The sequence below is a fragment of the Argopecten irradians genome, chromosome 4 (assembly GCF_041381155.1).
Source record: "Argopecten irradians isolate NY chromosome 4, Ai_NY, whole genome shotgun sequence".
NCBI lineage: Eukaryota > Metazoa > Mollusca > Bivalvia > Pectinida > Pectinidae > Argopecten > Argopecten irradians.
The window spans coordinates 34,705,722-34,725,463 of record NC_091137.1 but is presented as its reverse complement, the minus strand read 5'-3'; the positions used below and the strand labels follow the sequence as shown (position 1 = coordinate 34,725,463).

Here is a 19,742-nt window from a genome sequence, read left to right as displayed (position 1 = left end):
AAAATTATATTTTGATCGAATGCACCCGAGACTTACATCCGGGGACTTTAGATGCCGAAAGAAGACGATGCCGTCGATTGAAAATCGTAAATGTCCTTTTATTCACTGTGTCTTGGTTAATATCGTGAATCAGTGATATATAATAGCATTGTTGATGTCCGATTATATCAAAATATACGATCATTGTTACATTCTTGCAATTGCACGTTATAAGAACGTGACTGAACTTTTTGCCCCCCCCCCCCCATCATCATCATCAGGTCGGGGAGAAGTCCTGATTTGGCTATAATAGCCAAATACGGCTATAATAGCCAAATATAGCAATATAAACAGTGGCAAAACACATGGAATCTGCCGAAAAATGTATTTAAAGCAAAAAGCGAGTCTTACAGTAAATTGGAATATGATCCATGTTCTTAGTTATTACAAAAACGATGTTGAAACCAAAAACTCACCTGTGCAATTTTGTGTAAAATCCCTGGTTTTTATCGCCATAATAACAGAATGAACAAAGGGGAGTAACTCTAACTGAAGGAGAACTCGGACCATACCCAAGTCGGCCCATTGACATTTTCGGCCGCCGGTCAAAAAGGGAAAACAAAGTCGTATAAATCCCCTTCCGGTTGAAGCGACTCTGGCTCGATTGGCACAAATATGGGAGAACATGTGCAAGTTATAGTGACCTTAAGATGGATTAGAAATTGGTTAATAAGCAAATGCAGACAACAATTGCAATTTCCTGCTAGAAAAACGATGATTTTACAGAAAAATGCACAGATGAGTTTTTCATTTTAACCTTGTTATCGTGTCAACTTAGGACAAGGATAACGTACATAGCGCCAAAAACTCTCGCTTTTTGCAACATAGACCTCTTCTGGAAGAATTAATGCGTTTTGCCACTGTTTATATAGCTATATTTGGCTATTATAGCCGTATTTGGCTATTATAGCCAAATCAGGACTTCTCCTCGACCTGATCATGGTCAAAACAAGTGCATAAAGTGGCTTGTCAGTCTTGCAGTCATGACGGAAGCATACGTAAATCAGAGCCTTAAATACCACGTTATGGTTATATATATCTCGGACACAACTGAAGTTTGAGTGTGATGCTTGTATTAGTAAAAAGTAATTGATTTCAATAATTTATTCTCAGTTTCGTTTCATAAAAGATTGGGCACAGTTCCGTATATGGGGATCCCGGAAAAGTCCTGCATTTGAGCAGAAACATAGATATGTATACATATGTTTCTGATTTGCGTAACAGTCCTGCATTCCATCAATACATGCAGTACAGCACACTAAGATTATTCGCAGACGACAGTATTATATACAAAATAATAAACAACAAAGATGACACAATAAAACTACAGAAAGATCTGGACGCAGCAGCACAATGGGAAACAGACTGGCTAATAAAATTCAACCCAGATAAATGCAACATCATCAGTGTTGCACCAAAACGCAACAAAATACATCACAACTACACACTCCACAATCACACACTCGAGCAAGTAAACTCAAGCAAATATCTAGGACTAACGTACCCTACAAAAAAACCTAAAATGGGACATGCACATAAATACTATCACCGCAAATGCAAACAGATCACTAGGGTTTTTAAAGCGCAACTTAAAAATTAATTCACCACATATAAAAGCACACACATACAAAGCACTAGTTCGACCCAAACTGGAATACTGCTCTTCCATATGGGATCCCCACAACACACACCAAATTCAACAGATAGAAAAAACACAACGCAGAGCAGCAAGATATGTTCACAACAAATATCACGACACCAGTTCAGTTACAAACATGATACATCAACTCAACTGGCCAACATTACAGACACGACGGCTACACACAAGATTGATACTTTTCTACAAAATAATACACAATATAGTTGCCGTCGAATACCAGACCATACTCATACCAGTAGACCACAGAACCAGACACTCCAATCCACACTCCTTCAGACAAATCTCTGCTACAAAGGACACATACAAATATTCATTTTTCCCACAAACAATAACACAATGGAGCAGCAGTATATTCCAACGTAGCCCTTGATGCCCTCATGCATTAGTTCTGCACACGCCTTTTATCTATATACTAAAAAAAAAAAAAAAATCACAAATCTAATCTTTTCACACCCTTGCACTCCTACAGGTCACTGTGACATAATCGTCATATTTTGATGTCGTCACGTAAATAGAAGAAGAAGAAGAGTAATCATTTTAGTTACTAAAATCAGAAACATAGAGATTGGATACTCCTTCTTTGTTGACAGGCAGACAGATTTTTAAGCATTTTCCCTTGGCTAACTGCTTTTAGGTTTATTCTTTAAACCATGATATTTTTGCATCAACACAAAGTTTAAACATTATATCATATTGGTTTGATGTGACCAGTTTTCCCCGATTTATGTTATTTCACATGATTTTAGAAAGCATGAAAATCATTTACCTGTTTTTTTGAAAATCAGACATTCAAAACCAGATATGCATTTTGTTTTATTAATATATCAGTTAAAATATCATTTTTTCTATCCAAAATTGTACTCAAACCATCTGAAAATCATTGAACATTTATAAAATATCAAAATCATTCTGCTGTAGTGTATTCAACTATTTAAGAGTTTATCTAAAAAAAAACCTAAGCACATAGAGAGGTACATCTGACAATTGTGAAAATGGCGGAGTTGCCAAACTCTATGTATATATGTTTGTGCTAAAACGGAGGAAACATCATAACCAGTACTGGGACCTAACCAGTAGTCATGACGAAACAGTAGTCGTTATTGTGTGCTTATTCTACTGTGCATCCAGATTTCCGAATATCTGGAGCTGTTGATGAATACTTTATGGTGGTGTTGTTTTGTTTATGTGGAAATAATGTGTTTCGTGAGATGCAAACTATTGAATTTTACCTAAATTACCTCTACTGTTCCGTCACGACTACTGGTTGGGTTCCAGTACCAATTTTATGTTTTCTAATTAATATTAATATATCTGCAGCCATCTTCGTGAATTAAAGGTCCTAATCAAATTTAGGAAAATAATCCAGCTTCATCAATTTATGGAAGATCAAATAAAATGAATAACAAGATCTGTATAATTTCAAATTCATCCTGTTTATGAAACCAAGCGCCTCTTATGGGCAGAGTAAATCTTCTTTATCTACAACTTGTAACAAGTATCTTTATCATAAATAGCTTCGGGGCAAACTTTGGTACTCATAGGATTGTCAATTTTTGCCCGGTAAATAACTTGATTATTTTGGAACCAAATCAAATAGTATATATACATACACCATAACATTAATTTTATATATGACATATATTTATTAATCAATTGTGAAATTTTAGATTTGCAGTAGTTGATATATTGCTAATACCTGTGTCCATGCATGCAAACAATGAAATCAGAAAAAAAAAACCATTTCATGATCTTTGACATTCACATATCACTTGTATATGCATTGTTGACATACTTAGTTTCTACTTTGTCTTTTATAAGCAGACCTGATTATGTCAACACATATGTTATTAACTTGAACCAATTTTAATTTTTACGTCTAGGTTTGGAGAAGAACAATTGATATATCATCAGATGACCTTTGAACTTGGAGGAGAGTTGTGATATAATAAGAAAAATATATATATATCACAGTGCCGCCTTGTGTTGAGATCAAGAAACAATTTCAGGTAACTGCACCAGATGAAAATAAATAAAAGTTCCAGTGAAATAGAAACCAACATGGCATTTTGCAACTGGCATGTATTGCAGAATATCTTTTTACTGGAATTTAACCATTTTCTCTGGTTCAGTAACTTCTTGTACAATTTGATATGGTTTTCTCACAGCTGTCCTGTACAAAGATTTAAATTTAATGAAATGAAAAAGAAAATGTAGTATACCCTGTTTAAAAACCTGTCTAAAAAATCTTTTTATTATTCTTTAAATCTTAAAGTTATATTTTTTCCAAAATATTCACATTTGATATTATGTTTAAATTAACATGAGATGATTAAATAATATGGATAGGAGATAAACATATAACTACTGACACCACAGTTTTTAAGAAAAAGGTATTGACAAGCCTGATTAGCTCTGGTTTTCACATGAACTAATCAGACAGACATTTCAATTTCAACAAAATTTTATTTCAGTTAAATTGAAAAGGGATTGAACGACAGGCAGTGCCAATGGAAGTTCTCTCCCTTAGACTGACATTTTGACAGATACTATGTAGATGTCTGCTGTAGACATTTTGGAAGATAATTCTGTCTAAATGTCTAAATCTAGAGTGAGAACCAGATCTATAGTAACTTGTCTTCGGTTTTACCTCAACTTGATACCAGCATTTCGCTACTAAAAGTGTGAAAATAATTTAAGATTCCTGGAGGTTTCACCTCAATATTTTTCTACTGTTTTTAAAGATTAACTCATTTCCCCCTGAAATTTCACAATTGACTGGTCTATTCTTTGAGTTAGATGAGCCAAAATGTGTCATCAGGGGTGAATTTATACTTAATTTCAAATAATAAGATTAAGTGATTTTGTATTTAAAAACACTTTAAAATACTAGTAAATAATTAGATAGTTTAATGTTTTCATATGTAAATGTAAAATTCATTTGAAAACATCTTAACACGGGACAGCTATGAAGCTACATCAATGTATTTAAGAAAAATAAAAGAGGTTTCATATTGCCTGCGAAATATGCAAAAATTTATTTGCACCTGAAAAATGAGTTGGTATATAGTACTGAATAATCAATTTGAAGTCACCTAATATGTTGTAAATAAGTTGTTTTTAATACAGTTATATTAAGCACTTAATTAATATAGTATAAGCTAGAATGCATATAAACTGAGTATAAATGTAGTGAAGAGTTAACGTTACGATATGCTGTTTCAGCTGCTGATATTAATTGTAGATTGTTCATAACACCTGCTGCATTTTCTATTTGTTCATTTCATACTTTACACTTGATGTAAGTCAACAATTTCTTTACAAAAGTTAGAAAAGGTGAAAGGCTTTATTTTTTAATCATGTAAACAAAATTGATGAACATTTCATATTAAATGATGGTTAAAAACGAAATCATATCATGACATAATGAAAATTCCATGCTACTGGTATACAGCTAGTAGCTATAGCGTTAACATTCTTTAGGAGTCGCTTGAAACAGACTAGATAGTACGTTAGGTTTCTATGTCAACCATTCAACTTGAGATGATTTTAAAATGAAGAATTAAGATATTGAAATTAAAAACAAGTTTCATTGTATAATTATGGAGTAAGTACTGGTAAGCCTATTATTTGTAGTAAAAGTTAATTCAGAAGCAAATAGAAACAAATTAAGATTAAGATATTGCCTTTTCCACGCAAATCAATGGCATGAATTGTGTACATGCTTTTGAAGTTTATAGTAATAAGAAATAAGAGTACCTGTAGGAAGCTTAAGGCAGGGGGATGATTTTTTTTCTCTCTTTTTTCTTTTTTATGTTTTTAGCGATTAAATTTAAACCTTAAGAAACATAATCTGAGATTTTGAATTTTCGATGCTAATACGCCTGAACCTATTTGTCTTGAACTTACGGTAAAGTTATTGTGCTTATAACAATGGAATATGAAATGGAAAGATGAAAATGCAGCCAGTGTACCTGTTACAACTTGATTGTTTTTCTGTCCAGGTTCACCTACAGTGGAATTGGAAGTCAGGGTTGCCATCTGGTGTGTGAAACTTTCAACAAGAGCAGGTAACTGCACCAGTGAATGTGCCCGTTCTCAACCATAGCATACATAGCGCAGCATTGTATGGGCCTTATTGTCAATGTTGTGATGCTTGTATACATGGGAGCAGAGCTGTTGTTCACTGGCGCAGTACATTCACACCCCAGAATACTTTGGGACACAACAGATAATGGCTAAGAATTCAAGCACTGTGTGTTGTTACACTTTAAACCAAAGCATCAGGCATTTATCTTGACTAGAGTTTATGAATGATCGAGAATGTGTAATCAAACATTGCTTGAATTTGAAGTCTGATGTGGTTATTTCTATGCTATTTATATGTTACTGGACAAGACATGTAAGTATGGTCATATAGATGTGATTTTACAATAGTTTAGCTGGGCATCATCGACCATCTCTTCAAGTTTAGAACATAGAAAACCTTAAATCTTAACTTTGACATTTCCTAAAAACAGATCTAGATTTGATTGTTACAATATCTTATGCCTTTATATTCACCTTGTTCATCTCACAGTATTTCTATATTATTATGACAGCATTTAATGAATAGTGACTAGCTAGTATATAATGACTAGTATTTGAAGTCCCACTGATATCAATGAATATTGTGTTGTGTCCATATATAGCCTGACCATTTAAGTTGAGGCACTGTATATATATATATATGTGTTGCTTGTATAAAGAAAAGTAGATCACTTTGATATTTTTCACTCATCAAAGACAAAAAAGATGCATACAGGCTCTTATCTTGTCCCAGCTTTTATACTTTTGAAGCTTCCCATGCAGTCAAATGTACATGTAATTGAAATAACTGTTTCTTCATTTAGTGGTAGCAGGTTAGCAGTTCATAAGCAATCATAAATTGATAATAACAAAAAAAAATGTATCCTTATTTTGATAACTTTGTGTTTATAGATTTTCTTAATGTCAAGATTCTTTTCTTTGAACCAAAACGAACATTTGTGTAAAAGGTGGTATCAATGTATTTTGAAGACTAAAACATATTTACCCTGTACATATTTCACTTTATCTACTTAGCCAAAGTTAATGTCTAAACAAATTTAGACCAATGGAGTGGTTTAAAAAAAGTACCAGGTAAATTGACAAGCATTTGACCATAGATCACAGTTTGCTTGCGTTAGTGTGCATTTGCTTCTCTCTAGAACAATCAAAAACTAAAATGCTTTCTTTTTTTCCAGAAATAAAGCTGTATAATGGCAGCCGACCCAAGGAGAAACCGTGGTGCTGGACGTGGTGGGGGAGCCTGGACCATGGAAACAGACATGGGAGCTATGGGGGGAAGTATGCTGGGAGGGTATGGTGGCCAGGATGATTCTATGTTATATGGACAGGGAGGCAAAAAACGCACATACAACGAATCCCAAGATGGCTACTCCATGCCAAATTATTACGATGCCACCCCAACCGATCCGTATTATCGTGGAATGGATCCTCCTTCTTCACGTTTTGCAAAGACAGATAACACACAGCAGCAGGACCAGTATGCTTCTTACTACGAGGGCTGGGACTCGGGGTACTATAATCAGGGTACCGGTAACCAGTCTGCAGGGGGCTACACCGACTATAATGTAAGTAGTTTGGGTCTTTAGTTTATATTCTGTCTTTGAATATTACAGAGTTATCTGCCCTTTTTGGTAGGTATAATTATTGATTGTGACATCATATGTTTTGAAGAGTAATGTCATACTTTTCAGATAAAACAACTCGAGTTTTGCTCACAAAATAATGATGTCACAATGGATACCTACCTGCAAGGGAGATAACTCTGTAATATGCAAAGGCCGAATAGGTAAAGCAACTTCAATTTGATATGTTATCTACGTCATAGTGATGGCCTGAGATGAGCTTACAACATCAAAACATATGCAAGATTTCCTCCGTAATTTATCATAACAGTGAAGAGTCATTTCGCAGTTTTGCCGTCTGGCGAAGTGGTAGTCAACTGCCGCACGGTATTTAGGACGACGGTGTGAAACATAAGATGACTGTGAAAGGCAACAAATAGAAAGTATGTGTATGATAGTTTTTTCAGGGCATAAAAATGTGCTATGCTACCTCTCATTTGAATACTAAATATTAAACGTAAATTTCCACAAAATTGATTTTAAATGGAAACCCCAAAATTTAGTAGCTATGAAAGAAAGTTGGTGAACAATACCAGAAGTATGTTACGGTGGCCTAGTTTTGATATTTGATTTACAAAAAATTAAAAGCTTTGTTCTGCTTCTATGCCTATGAATCTCTTTATAGTAATGTATGGATATTTTTGTTTCTTGTCAGTCTTCCATGAGCCAGCAGCAGACACCAACTGGAGGGTATGGCCAATCTTCAGATTTCTCCCAAGATATTGACTTCCCCTCCAGTAATTCGTCAAACTTTAACAAAGTCTTTAATAAGAACCAACAAAATTGGAAACAACGTGGCGGCGGTCGAGGAAGGGGCCGCGGAGCAAGAGGGCAGCAACAGCAACAGTCGTGGGGTCGGGGTCAAGGTATGCGCGGAGGCAGGGGAAATAACCGTGGTGGAAACCAGGGTGGGATGATGGGTAAGGCATTTTCTGTACTTGTAATGTAATAGCACACCATCTTGCAGACTGTTGTTTTAAGATAACTTTTTGGTTATGAATATGGTTTGTCTGATCATAGATGTGAAATTTATTTCAAAACTGTTCGAAAAAATCAATTTAGCCTCTACTTGCACATATTTAGTTTGAAGACATGGCTGAGAGGTCAAGATTTCAGCACAGAAGTTCAAGATGAATTTTGAAAATTTTACACATCAGGACTCTTTTGTTCCTTACTGTAACTATTCAATTTTGAGACATTAGATGATAGTTTAATGTCAGAAGAAGTTTTAGAAAATATAAAAAATGTATTGATTTTATTTTATTACTTTAAAAAAAAAAAAAAAAAAGATCAATAACCTTGTTTACTATAATATTTATCATTTGATTTAGGCAAGAGAGGTCAACAGAAGCCAGGTTTTCCTCCACAGAAAGCATTCACTGGTCCCACTCGTGGAAATAAGCGAGGGCGTGGAGGTAGAGGAGGCAATGCTATGGTGCCCCCCATACACAGTCTGGCCAAAGTCTCTGTTCCAGATGTTACCAAAATGTCCATAGCAGAGAAGATCCGGAGGTTCTGTCTATACCTTCAGGCAGAAACCAATAAGGTCAACTCCATACAGACTGTAGAGAATGCTCTGACAGGAAGTAAGCTGGGCCTGAGGACAGAGTATGAGGTAAGACTATTGAATTTTAGCCTCATGAAATGGAGGAGGATTACTCATTTCAATTATGCCTGTCTCATGGTGTTATTTAATGATAATGGAATTAATGTCTTGTTTTAATTACCTTGTAAATGTTGGCTACTAAAGTAGTCTCAGAACCCAAATTAATCTAAAAGTCTGTTCTTTTTATGCTGAAATGTTTTTGTATAGTCATATAACTGTACTTGTACTGTATTATTAGATGAAAATTTAAACACGTTTCATAAAATCAAAACTAAAAGTCAAATGTATGATTAAATGTGTTATTGCATCCAGAGTTGATATTTTGTTTATGTCACTTTTGAAAGATATGTCATGATAAATGATGTAATGTTTATAAAAATATGTAATATATTATAAAATTGAGCATATATGTATACAGGTAGAAGAATTAATGCGTGTGGCTGGTCGATGGATGTACACTGGTTACCTAAAACTGGATGGCATCTTTCTCACACGATCGGTGGGAGCCAACAAAAAGGAAGTCAAGCATGATGTGTACACAAAGGGTCTGGAGATTCTCAAAACAAAGACAGTGGCTGAAATTTTTGCTCTCAAGGATCCGGGAGTGGAAGCTATTAGGTCTGGATTTTATCTGACATATCCTCTCTATGCTTCATTTGTTATTATTTAATCATTTAGTTATTTTCACTAAAATTTATTTGTTCTTAGTCATTGATGCTATTCTACGATCATAATAACAACTGAAATTACAGGATATAGTACATGTAGTTTTTAGGCAGTGATCAGATTTATAAAAAATCCTTGTTGGAAAATTCTTGTAGACATTAGATTGCAAATGCTATGTTTTCTTCTGATGTATACTTTTGTAAAGAAAACTCAGTATTTTGTGAAGGATTGGACTAATCTTAACTATGGTACATTTAAAGTTTTATTTTAGTTGTAAAATTTAATATCTTCTTTGCCTCCATTTGTACATTAAGTGCCCTCCCTAAGGAAATGTATTATCTATTGACAGAGCTGAGCTTTCCAGCAGTCTGGAAGACAAGAAGGAAGGTGGTATTGGAAAGACAGAGTCTCTACAGGTAGCCAAACAGACAATGGAGGAAATGACAACAACATTCAGCACCAAACATGACGGCTTTGATAAGTTGAAGACATATCTACGACTGAGTACACATCTTCCAGAGTCGCCGATCTCCAGTATAGAACAGGGTATCTCCGCATCTCATTGCGGACTCACACACTCCTTTGACGGCCAGATGGTGAGGCTTCCCACTGGAAAGCTCTTCTTCAGGGGAACGTTAACGATCGCTGATGTTATAGTGGCAGTGGGAACAGGCTACAAGAAGAAGGATGCTAAGGTAATACTCATTATAAACATTGTAGTGTCTTAAAATCAAATCTCAAATAAAGCACTGGTTTAAAGATTTAAAAAGGAAGAAAAAAGTTCTCAAATTGACCCTTACATTACACATATATTCAACAATTATACACAACAATAACCGTTTCCGGATTATACAGGTTTTAATTGCTATAAATTAAGAAAGAAAATGTTATTCAATTATGCCGGAATATACATGTATCCTGATCAGACAAGGGTAAGTTTTTAACAAGTTTTAGTTTGATGTTGATTTGCAACTTCTTCTATGTCTTCAATGAAGTTGTTGAAGTTTCACTTATTAGAAAACTTAACTAGATAATACAAAGTTTATTTGTCTTCCTTCTGAACTGGAAATATGAAAAAAAATGTAATGTTTTACCAGGTACAGACATATGAAAAAGCTTTGGAGGCCCTAAAGACCAAGGCCATGGCCCAGCTCCTGAAGAGTGTACCTGAGGCTGAGACTGCGGTCGGAGTTGCCTCGGAGAAGGTACCAACCATTCCAGATAAAGATCGTACCAGCCAGACACTTCTAGAGAAGATGACAGAGATAACCCAACTCATTAAGGAGGCTCAGTTCCGAGAAAACAACATCAATTACCTGGATGTTACTGCTATACACCTGGGTTTTACTCCTACTTGTATATACAGGTATGTAGCTTACAAAGAAGAACTGCTGTTAGGGTGTCATAGGATATATAGAATCACAAGGCTTGCCGAGTGCTGACAAGCCAAAATCTTTCACAAGGGTTGAGAGATACTTCTATTTACATGTACTTAGAAGAATATCTTCTGTCATATTCAAAGGATGATAGTGATGTTACAGTTGTTACAAATTATTATCCCCTGCCCAACTTCTCTAGTAGTGCCTTTTGCTATTTTTAGATTTTCATTTTTTGCATTTTTTCCGTAACCATGGAAACATTGCTGAAAATATCATATTTTTGTACCAGGTTCGTTTCCGGAGCATAACTCTAAAACCAGAAGAGATATTTCCACGAAACTTCATAGACACATTGGTCTTATGGTCTAGTAGTGCCTTTTGCTATTTTAAGGTTTTCACTTTTTGAACTTTTTTCTGTAACCATGGAAACATTGCTGAAAATGGCAGATTTTTGTACCAGGTTCGTTTCCGGAGCATAACTCTAAAACCAGAAGAGATATTTCCACGAAACTTCATAGACACATTGGTCTTATGGTCTAGTAGTGCCTTTTGCTATTTTAAGGTTTTCACTTTTTGTACTTTTTTCTGTAACATGGAAACATTGCTGAAAATGGCAGATTTTTGTTTAAGAATCATTTCTGGAGCACAACTCTAAAACCAGCAGAGATATTTCCATGAAGCTTCATAGACACATTGTTCTTATGGTCTAGTAGTGCCTTTTGCTATTTTAAGGTTTTCACTTTTTGTACTTTTTTTCTGTAACCATGGAAACATTGCTGAAAATGGCAGATTTTTGTGTAAGAATCGTTTCCGGAGCACAACTCTAAAACCAGCAGAGATATTTCCATGAAACTTCATAGACACATTGGTCTTATGGTCTAGTAGTGCCTTTTGCTATTTTTAGGTTTTCACTTTTTGTGCTTTTTTCTGTAACCATAGAAACATTGCTGAAAATATCATATTTTTGTAGCAGGTTCATTTCCGGAGCATAACTCTAAAACCAGCAGAGATATTTCCACTTCATAGACACATTCATTTTATGGTCTAGTAGTACCTTTTGCTATTTTTAGGTTTTCATTTTTTGCACTTTTTCCTGGGTTTTTTTTCATACACATAAGTCTCCACAATCAAACTTACTTCAGCTTTGATATCTCCATTGGCGGGGGATCTGAATGACTATGTCCTTGTTTTATCTTGCAGTTATTCAGGCTCATTGATCTGCATCAGATTTGATGGCATTATCAACAACGCATGCTATGGTTACACTGCATTTATGTAATGATGACATCACAAAATTGTCTGGTGTTTTTGAGCCATATTACCCCACATCAGCTCACAACTGATACTAACTAAACTTATTAAAATGTTTGTTAATGTTTGTGTATCTTCATACTTCTTAAACAATTCTTTATTTGGTACATGAACTCTATTGTAGAAAACTTGAGAGTGGTGAAGGAAACAAGACAATGATTGCGTGTGAGTTGTATCTGGACAGTATACTGATAGCGTCAGGGGAGGCGGAGCGACGCAAGGAAGCCCAGGTGGAGACCTACAACAACGCTTGGGATGTTCTCTGTACCACCGCCCCAGATTATATCCTAAAGGAACACAAACGCCTCAAAGCTGGGGAGCAGGGCGACCCCAATGTGATGGATGTATGGGTCAAAGGTGCAGGAAAACCCAACGCTAACACCAACATGGCGGGACTCAAACGAAACAAGATGGACCCTAATGAGGCTTGGAAAACTGTGGATGTAATCGTGTTGATGGAACATGAGGACTGGAGCTTTGATCGACAGAGGCAGGCCTTCTGTATACTTAACTACAGTGCTACTCTAAATGGCATGCTCCTACAGTGGCAGACCGAGCATGAAGGCAATATGTTCAAGTACGTCACTGATTAATCTCGGTTAATTGTTCAGTTTAGGAACATGATCGTTTTTAGGTCACGTTTCTTAACTGCAAGTGAAATATTATGGTAATATGTAAATCTATTCCCTGGCTAATCTTGGCAATAGATTGAATTAATCAGATTATTATGACCAATGTATCTCAATAACATAACCAATGTATGCCTAGATCTTTTTAGGGCCATTTCTAAAAGTTTATTTAGTGTTGTATTAAACACTTTAGGAATGAAAAAGTTTGAATGTAAAACAATTTTTACAGGTCAACCATAAACCTACAGCAGAAAGTTATAGGGGAGGCCTCTGCTCTGGGGAAAAACACATCCAGGAATCTCGCTGCTGCCTGTGCTCTATTCAAGCTATATGAAACACAGAACGTCATCAGGGTAAGTCTTTAATATGTTAAAGTGAATAGTCGGGCAAAGAAAACCAGTCTAAATGCGTTCATTGGCCTTCCAAAAGTTCTCACATATTAATACAACGGCCAAGTTCTGCTTACGTTTCCCAGTTCTGACCATTAAAGTAAAGGAAAGTTAAAAGCATTGAAAGCGAGGCTGCGTGTAAATGTAACCACGGACATAGTCAGCCGGGAGGACGTTTTAGGATTCCTATAATTGTAATTAATTTCTTCGTACGCAGACATATTTTGGCGAGAGATTTTATTTTTCTATTTCATAAGAAATTATACTGGATACATTCACACCATTTTTACCGACTTTAGCCATCCTTGCCCGACTGTTCACTTTAAGATTTACTGGTCATCCAAATTCATTGTTATACACTATGTTATTTATTTAAATATTTTTTGTCTGTCAGCGCTTACGGGTAGGTATTGATTGTGACATCATGAGTTTGGGAGCATAACATTTTTAGGTCACCTGAGACAAATTCTCTAGCGACCTATTCTAATCGCCTTTTGTCTGTGAGTTCGTAAACAATTTACATTTTCGACTTCTTCTCAAGAACCGCTGAAGCAATTTCAATGAAATTTTGCACAAACCTTCTAAGGCATAAGACCAATCAAAATTGTGAATTATATGACCACCACCTCCCAGGGGGCTGTGGGAGAGGCCAAAAGGGGTAAAATTGACTAAAATTTCAAAAATCTTCTTCTCCACTCACAGATGTGATAGAATCAAATACTCTTCATAGATAGAAAGGTCTCAAGGCCCTCTACAAAAAATTTGAATTATATGACCCCGGGGTCTCGGGTTTCCCCCTGGGGAGGGGGTTAAATTTACATTTACAGGAAAAACACATTCATGAACATTATTTGCTTAGTTTTAACAGGAAATGACTTAAACTGGGTTAGAGTTATTAGCCTGAAATAGCATTTTAAATAGCATTATAGCTATTTCTCAGAAAGTACTGAAGGGATCTTTCTCTAATTTCATATGTAGGTTGCCCTAAAGCCCTAGTTGTGCATATTGCATTTTTGGACCGATCAGTCAACAAGATGGCCGACAGGACGCCAACTTCGATTTTGACAATTGAAGTTTGTTACCGCTATTTCTCATAAAGTAGTGAAGGGATATCTCTCAAATTTCATGTGCAAGTTCCCCTAGAGGTCTTGTTGTGCATACAGCATTTTTGGACTGATCGGTGAACAAGATGGCCGACAGGCCGCCATCTTTGATTTTGATAGTTGAAATTTGTTACCGCTATTTCTCAGAAAGTGTCTCAAATTGTAGATGTAGGTTCCCCTAGGTCCATAATTGTGCATATTGCATTTTCAGACTATTCGGTGAAAAAGTTGGTAGACAGGCCGCCATCTTGGATTTTGATTATTGAAATTTGTTACTGCTATTTCTCAGAAAGCACTGAATCGATCTGTCTCAAATTTCATATTTAGGTTCCCTCAGGACCTTAGTTGTGCATATTGCATTTTGGCACCAATTGATGAACAAGATGGCCAACAGGTAGCCATCTTGGATTTTGATAATTGAAGTTTTTTACTGTGATATATCTCAGTAAGCAATGAAAGGATCTTTCTCAAATTTTATATGAAGTTTGTAGTAAAAGTTTGAAAAGCAGAGAAAAGATCCATTTTTCCATTGTCAGACGTAAATCATTCTTTGGTGGGCGCCAAGATCCCTCTAGGATCTCTTGTTATGGATTTGAACCAACTTTGCAATGCTCTTTCTGTAGCAGCACTCAGGTGACCGTCAAAGCCTCTTGGGCCTCCTGTTATTTTTCAGAGAAAACAATGTGAATTGTTCTTACTTAACAATGACGTCATAATTGATACCTTCCCGTAAGGGTTATAACTCTGTAATGAGCTAAGACAAAATTTGAGAAAGCAGAAAATATGATAGCAAAACATCAGCTTTTATTGAAGTTTTGTTACATATTGAACAAGGAAAGACCATTTTTAAGTTTTTTCTTCTCATGTATTAGATATTTCAAAGATCTGGTGTCAGATCAGTAGATGGTGGGAGAGTCTCATGCTACTGTATACATTTAGGCTGGCATTGCATTGTTGGTTAACAAAGTCGGTGGCATTATATTTTTAAAAAAAAGTACTTTTATTAATTTAAATGTATTTTTCAGATTGCAAGGAAGGACGATACAAAACTCTGGGTGGAATACTCAGAAATCCAAATGAAGGCAGAAGATATGCGAATCGCAGAAGGGGCTCCTAAGGAAGAACCAGTAGCCACACCGACAACAACAACAGACACCGCCGAGGCTGATGGGGAAGAAAAAGCCGTCTGTGCCAGCAACAATGCCAAAGACTAAGTGGGGAAAGGATCTTTCTCAAATTTTATATGAAGTTTGTAGTAAAAGTTTGAAAAGCAGAGAAAAGATCCATTTTTCCATTGTCAGACGTAAATCATTCTTTGGTGGGCGCCAAGATCCCTCTAGGATCTCTTGTTATGGATTTGAACCAACTTTGCAATGCTCTTTCTGTAGCAGCACTCAGGTGACCGTCAAAGCCTCTTGGGCCTCCTGTTATTTTTCAGAGAAAACAATGTGAATTGTTCTTACTTAACAATGACGTCATAATTGATACCTTCCCGTAAGGGTTATAACTCTGTAATGAGCTAAGACAAAATTTGAGAAAGCAGAAAATATGATAGCAAAACATCAGCTTTTATTGAAGTTTTGTTACATATTGAACAAGGAAAGACCATTTTTAAGTTTTTTCTTCTCATGTATTAGATATTTCAAAGATCTGGTGTCAGATCAGTAGATGGTGGGAGAGTCTCATGCTACTGTATACATTTAGGCTGGCATTGCATTGTTGGTTAACAAAGTCGGTGGCAGTGTATTTTTAAAAAAAAGTACTTTTATTAATTTAAATGTATTTTTCAGATTGCAAGGAAGGACGATACAAAACTCTGGGTGGAATACTCAGAAATCCAAAAGAAGGCAGAAGATATGCGAATCGCAGAAGGGGCTCCTAAGGAAGAACCAGTAGCCACACCGACAACAACAACAGACACCGCCGAGGCTGATGGGGAAGAAAAGCCGTCTGTGCCAGCCAACAAATGGGTGATTAAGGTGGCGGAAGACATGATCACCCAGCACATTGCTAAACAGTCTCTGGAGGAACTCATCTTTGGACCAGGTCAGTTGTAATGTTACATATATTCCTACAGTCACTGATAGTATGTATCTCTCCTATCTGGTTTAAATAAAGATCCTTAGTCGCACTCCATTTCATAGAGGATACGACAACATCCCATTTGGGGTCGTGTTCTGATGACCTTCACACTTCATTTACTTCTAAGTTACATGCATTTTCTTACCTAGCTACATTAACTGAAAAAGAAATTTTGTCCCACCATGCATATGCATGTAGCTTTGTTTTTTGGTCAAAATGACTACTACCATACACAAACGTGAATCTGATAGTAAACTATTTTGTCTATGTAAAGATTAGCTGTTTCCATGAATATTTCATTCCTCAAATCATGATATTCTCTGACATAAATTGGTGATATACTATTATGTATGATTTATGTATAGGTATGCCCTTCAGTGAAAGTAAAGAAATCAGACAAATAGCCAGGAACTTGGACCTAAAGCATGACATTCGTCAACTGGAGGGCCAGTCCTTTCTCATTGTACACAAAAAGATGACTCCCCAGGAAATGGTGAAGATTTTACAGGCCAATAATTCACAGAGTGGCAAGTACTCCCTTCTGGACAAGAGCACCTTACCTAGATACCAAGAACTTATTCCAGAGATAGAACGCCATGAGGCCATGAGGACGGCAGCGGGCAACACAGAAAATCCCAGCAAGAAGAAAATTAAAAAGGAAAACTTAATGGAAGAGCATTTCAATTGAAAGACTATGTTTAAGATGATTAAAAAAGAAATGAATTTTGAAATTCAAAACTTGCATTTGTAGCAAATGCTATTTTGTATTATGCTATAAGCATAAAATGCTTAACTCCATGTTGATAGCCATTTTGATGTTTAAGAAAGATGGCTTTAAGAACTTTGGATTACGAAAGTACAGGAGATTAATAAGTTGTACTGTCTATATAAAAAGTATTTGTTATAATGTCATTCTTTCTCAGACTTTTTAGTTTCAATAATCAGCATTAAGTCATAACATCATTTTACGGATCTTGTGTTGGCTGTTTGTTGTCCCCCTTAATCATGTCTGCATTTTAACATTTAAGCCATTTAATCATTTATTTACATCTCTAAGATGAAATGTATTTTCTGAATCACCAATAAAATTTAAGACTGTTACAATGATAATGAAAAGGTGTTCATGTAGAGTGTATATCTGGTGTCACTGACAGCACGCTTCACTATAAAATGGGGCCGCGGTGGCCGAGTGGTTAAGATGTCCCGACATATTACCACAAGCCCTCCACCTCTGGGATGCGGGTTCGAATCCCATGTGGGGCAGTTGCCAGGTACTGACCGCTGGTCGGTGGTTTTTCTCCGGGTACTCCGGCTTTCCTCCACCAACAAACCTGGCACGTCCTTACATGACCCTGGCTGTTCATAGGACGTAAAAATAAACAAACCAAATCACTATAAAACGGGTAAAGAGAGACACACACACAACACATTGGATACAGGGTAGGCATTCCTGAAATGACACTCGCTGTTATTTGTTAATAGGATGTTAAGCCCCATTCACCAAGCAACCAAATTACAATAAAATTAATTTTCTAAATATAAGTCAAATAGATAATATTGGCTATATAAAAAAAATCCCAATGAAAGTTGTGGAACCTGTATTAAAATTCTCTGTGCAGGATATTTAAAGCACTGTTCATTCAGTTTTAAGGTCTTTTATGGTGAATGTAAAACTGAACAAATTATGTTCTCTTTTTACTTGGCCTTACAATCATATGGTAAATATTTCACAGGATCATTTATATGACCAAAGATACACATGTAGTGGCGTCTCATTTTACGTGTGTGTGAGGAGAAATTAAAGTGGACATGTAGTAACATTCTGTTGTAAATGTTTTGTGATATACATATCTTTATTGCAAGATTTTTGATAATAAATCAATTCTTGTCAAGATTTGTTTTTACTTTTGCTTATATTTATTAGGAGTCCTTATTTAGCAATCAAAGCTATCATCACTTGTATATTTGATTATAAAATTTACAAATGATCCAGCTTGCATCATTTCTGGAGGGTAGATACCTAATTACTGTTTAGTTCTGCATTTTGAATTTGTTGTATCTGCAACATCTGTTTGAAATTGAATGCTTATTTGAATGTTAGAGAGAAAAAACCCAACAGTTTTAAAGATGTAGACGGATGAAAATATCTCTAAATGGAAAAGGACAGTTCTGATGGAAACTGCATGCTTGTATGATATATTCTGTAAAACAGAATGTATTGGAAGACTACCAGTAGTCTGGATAATTTATTCTTGATGATTTATAAGGGTAATTCGCAATTTTGGTGTCAGTCTAAAGATTGCTAGACATGTGACTAAAAAAAAAGACTGATCCAGCTATTAACAAAAGTTAATGTACCAGAATTTGTACTTACAGTTATCTGCCTTTGATCATGCCATGTATCTACTCTTTGCGTAACAAAATATTTTTCTGGGAAGGCAATAAATACAATTTCATTCACAAACCAATGATTTGTATGGTATTGCATGACACCACAATTGATACCTATCTACACTAGCAGATATCTCCAATATGCAAAGATGGAATACAGTAAAATACTGTAAACATTCTTATTTTAGTGGTTGTCAGATTTTATTGCTTTCTGTGCTAAACATTTTGTCCTAAAATATGATTATGCTTATCTGTTTTCTACATTACGTCAGAATAACAATTCTTACAATACATTTGTTTCAAGATACACAAACGACGTAGGTTTAGTACAATTTACCTTTGAGTAATCCCATCTTTCGGTGATTGTTATGTCAAAATTTGATGTCACAATCATCGTACTAATTGATGGTAAATCATACATTGTCCATGTCATTTTTATCCCCCGCCCAACAAAGTTAGCGGGGGAGGTGGGGGATATACAAATGGGTTCCGTCCGTCCGTCTGTCCGTTCGTACGAATGGTTTCCGGAGCATAACTCTAAAACCAGTAGAGGTTTTTCCACGAAACTTCATACACACATTGGTCTTATGGTCTAGTAGTGCCTTTTGCTTTTTTTAGGTTTTCATTTTTTGCATTTTTTCCGTAACCATGGAAACATTGCTGAAAATATCATATTTTTGTACCAGGTTCGTTTCCGGAGCATAACTCTAAAACCAGAAGAGATATTTCCACGAAACTTCATAGACACATTGGTCTTATGGTCTAGTAGTGCCTTTTGC

At 35.8% G+C, this 19,742-nt stretch overlaps 1 protein-coding gene across 4 annotated transcripts; it reads left to right on the top strand.

Moving 5' to 3' along the window:
• The first annotated feature begins 19 nt into the window (after nucleotides 1–19).
• Nucleotides 20–18,466, top strand: LOC138321434 (uncharacterized). 4 transcript variants are annotated; one of them, XM_069265119.1, is made up of 13 exons: nucleotides 20–86; nucleotides 3,580–3,705; nucleotides 5,701–5,766; nucleotides 6,961–7,350; nucleotides 8,063–8,327; nucleotides 8,739–9,022; nucleotides 9,432–9,631; nucleotides 10,029–10,374; nucleotides 10,777–11,045; nucleotides 12,494–12,946; nucleotides 13,228–13,351; nucleotides 16,281–16,536; nucleotides 16,938–18,466. In XM_069265119.1, the coding sequence occupies exons 4-13, from the start codon at nucleotides 6,976–6,978 to the stop codon at nucleotides 17,258–17,260; spliced, it is 2,895 nt and encodes a 964-aa protein (XP_069121220.1). In that variant the 5' UTR covers nucleotides 20–86; nucleotides 3,580–3,705; nucleotides 5,701–5,766; nucleotides 6,961–6,975; the 3' UTR covers nucleotides 17,261–18,466. The 4 variants fall into 4 exon arrangements, with proteins under 4 accessions (XP_069121220.1, XP_069121221.1, XP_069121223.1 ...); XM_069265120.1 differs by lacking the exon at nucleotides 5,701–5,766; XM_069265122.1 differs by lacking the exons at nucleotides 3,580–3,705; nucleotides 5,701–5,766 and having other exon boundaries at nucleotides 31–86.
• Nucleotides 18,467–19,742: the final 1,276 nt, after the last annotated feature.

Bases quoted from the DNA above. Each gene is read 5' to 3' on its own strand.
- LOC138321434 (XM_069265120.1), top strand. From the start codon at position 6,976: ATGGCAGCCGACCCAAGGAGAAACCGTGGTGCTGGACGTGGTGGGGGA. The intron at 10,375-10,776 runs GTAATACTCATT...ATGTTTTACCAG, and splicing joins ACAAGAAGAAGGATGCTAAG to GTACAGACATATGAAAAAGC. The intron at 12,947-13,227 runs GTACGTCACTGA...CAATTTTTACAG, and splicing joins CATGAAGGCAATATGTTCAA to GTCAACCATAAACCTACAGC.